The sequence below is a fragment of the Macrobrachium nipponense genome, chromosome 47 (genome assembly GCF_015104395.2).
Source record: "Macrobrachium nipponense isolate FS-2020 chromosome 47, ASM1510439v2, whole genome shotgun sequence".
Lineage (NCBI taxonomy): Eukaryota > Metazoa > Arthropoda > Malacostraca > Decapoda > Palaemonidae > Macrobrachium > Macrobrachium nipponense.
In genome coordinates, this window is record NC_087222.1 from 35,499,388 (window position 1) to 35,502,160 (window position 2,773).

At 49.1% G+C, this 2,773-nt stretch overlaps 1 protein-coding gene across 1 annotated transcript in view; it reads left to right on the forward strand.

The window, feature by feature from the left end:
* The first annotated feature begins 1,346 nt into the window (after positions 1-1,346).
* LOC135204647 (uncharacterized) overlaps positions 1,347-2,773 on the forward strand; it is a 14,348-nt gene continuing 12,921 nt past the window's right edge. Inside the window, exon 1 of the mRNA XM_064234795.1 lies at positions 1,347-1,591. Within this exon, the coding sequence (XP_064090865.1) occupies positions 1,480-1,591 (112 nt within the window). The 5' untranslated portion in view covers positions 1,347-1,479. The remainder of the gene's footprint in view (positions 1,592-2,773) is intronic.

Sequence of the window (2,773 nt, forward strand, 5' to 3'; positions counted from 1 at the left end):
TCCTTGGCCGAGGAGTTTTGTGGTAAGGAACTTATCTGATTTGGTTGGACATGAGGAAGAAAGGCTCTTATGTCCAGTCAGGGCTATTAAGCAGTATCTGTTTGCCACTAAGGGTATTAGAGGACAATCTTCTAAGCTCTGGACCTCGGTTCAAAATCCCTCTCGTCCTCTTTCTAAGAATGCTATATCGTTCTTTATTAGAGAGCTTATCAGGGAAGCTCACTCGCAGTCCGAGAACGACAATCTTTCCGTTCTGAGAGTTAAAGCTCACGAGGTTAGAGCAGTGGCAAGCTTCTTTAGCATTCAAAAAGAATTTATCTTTAGCTTCGATTCTTCAGAGCACGTTCTGGAGATCGAATTCGGTTTTGCGAGTCATTATCTCAAAGAGATAGAAACGGTTTTTCGAGGAATTGTAAAACGTTAGGTCCGGTGGCGGTTTCTGGCATGGTGTTGGGAGAAACGGCACAGGGTCGTCACCTCTATGCTAACTTTTCACCTTGAATAGGTTGTCGAGTTCAAGGGAAGCTGGGGGTACTGAGTACCTGGGATACTCACCAGTCTGTTAGGTCAGATTTTACAATGGTTGGGTATATATGTTTTTAAATCTGGTGTTGGTGACAAATGTTTTGTATGATTGAATTTCTGGTCTTAGCCCAGGGCAAGGGCAATCTTTGTTGTTACTATCCTCCGTCAGTCAGCCTTGACTCGCTTGAACTACGGAAGGATTCCACTCCTGTAGAGGCTAACTTTGGTCAAATTCCAATTCTCTACAATAGTAAGATGAGCACCGACCAGAGGCAGTAACAGTCTGCTGTAGCTCTCTTACAAGGTAAGGTACAACAGACACCTTGAGTGTTTACTGGTATTGCAATAAATGTAACCATTTAAAAAAATACTAGTGGTCCATGAATCCCACCTTCCCATAAATGTGTAATCAGCTCTATAATTGTTCGGTAAGACACTACAATAAAAATGAAATTTTCATTATTAAAATGAGTTTTATTGTATACTTACCGAACAATTATGATTATACCCACCCTCCTACCCCTTAGGTGGACGGACGGGCAGAAAGAATTGGATTCACCTGGGCAGTTTGTACCTGGTTCTCCCGGCGAGGTGGAGGGAGATGACGTCATCACCACCAGTGTTGGCGACGCCGACGCGCTAAATTTGAATTTAGTATCCTGCCGCTCGTGGAAATCACGGCTCTATAATTGTTCGGTAAGTATACAATAAAACTTCATTTTAATAATGAAAATTTCATTTTTGCTTTGTCAATTTGTTTGTCTTGGCCCCCCATTTGTTCCGATACGTAACCAAACCCTCGGTCCTTTAACAATAGGAAGGTACTTAGCGGCAGCTGAACTGGTCGTAAGCTTCGAACAAGGGGGTTCGGTAGTTAACTACTTGTCTGGCAGTTGGCGGTCAGCTCGACTGCGAGGAGGAGAGGAGTCACTTTGCTTTCGGCCGTGCTAGTGGATGGACGTGCTGCTTCGTCTCTCTGCCCGCTTCTGTCGTATGCTTGGTTTGCTTCACTACATGAAGACTTTTTTGCTTTTCCTTTTACTTGTGTGCTATTGCAAGGGTAAAAGTAAGTGAGTGTGTATTTTTGTATTCATAAGTGCTTTGTTCCGATACGAATACAAACCATTGGTCCTTTACAATAGAAATGTAACTTGCGGCAGCTGGAAGCATTCGTAAGCTTTGAACAAGGGGTTCGGTAGTTAACTGCTTGTCCGACAGTCCGCGCACCGTGTGACTGGGAGGTGAAGATCCACTTTGATTTCGGCCGCATTGGTGGATGGACGTGTTCTGCATATCTCTCTGCCCGCTTCTTCGGCGTATGCTTTGTGTTTTTTCCTCAAACTTGGTTTGCTTTGTCTGTGTGAAAATACTGTAAGTAAGTATACTTGTATTTTTGTTATTCATTATTATTATGGATTCCCGTGCGGAGGGCCGTAAGTGCAGGGCCTTCCGCTCTTTCCCAGAAGTGGATCCTGATATATTGTGTGCTCGGTGCCGGGGGCGTGAATGCTCTCGGGCCGAGCCCTGTGATTTGTGTATGTTCTGGTCGGATGAGCAGTGAGTGCTCTATGAGGGTAGGAGGAAGCGACGTACGCCTGCCAAGGAGTCCTCGGAAGGTTCTCCGGCGACTATCTTGGTCATAGACACGTTGTCTTCCTTCCTGCCGCCATCTCAGCTCCTGCGTATGGCTCCTTCCCCTTTGGGGGGGTTGGTTTCTCGTTCCTTCTCTTCGCCCGATCCGTCGAGCGTAGAGGAGGGAGCGAGGTACCCCGACGTTCAGCTGTATTCAGGGTCTTCCGTTTGTTCGGGGTGGGGCTTGTCCCCCCCCCCCCCACCCCCCCCCCCCCCCCCCCCCCCCCCCCACGTCCGAGGGGGAACCCCTCCTACTAACCTGACCTTTGCCTCCTCAGGTGCTTCTGCTGCGGGCGATGACCTCGGCCAGGTATGGTTCTTGCTAGGTCTCCAAGGCACACCGAGCGTTCAGGGGCTGCTGCATCATCTGGCAGGTGCTGCTCCGGTCACCCATGGACTGGCGATGACCACCACCACCACCACCGTCTCAACCCCGGGGTATGCCGCCCCTCCTCACCTACCTGGTGTACACTCAGCATGTGGCTTCGGTGACTCCCTCAGCTGCTGTGCAGGCTCCGATTGCTGGCTTTCCGAGGAGGGGCGTGCCTCCTCCACCTAGGTTCGTCGCTCTCGCCCCAGCCCCCGACTTTCGGTGCTCTAAGAGTTCGCCTCTGGA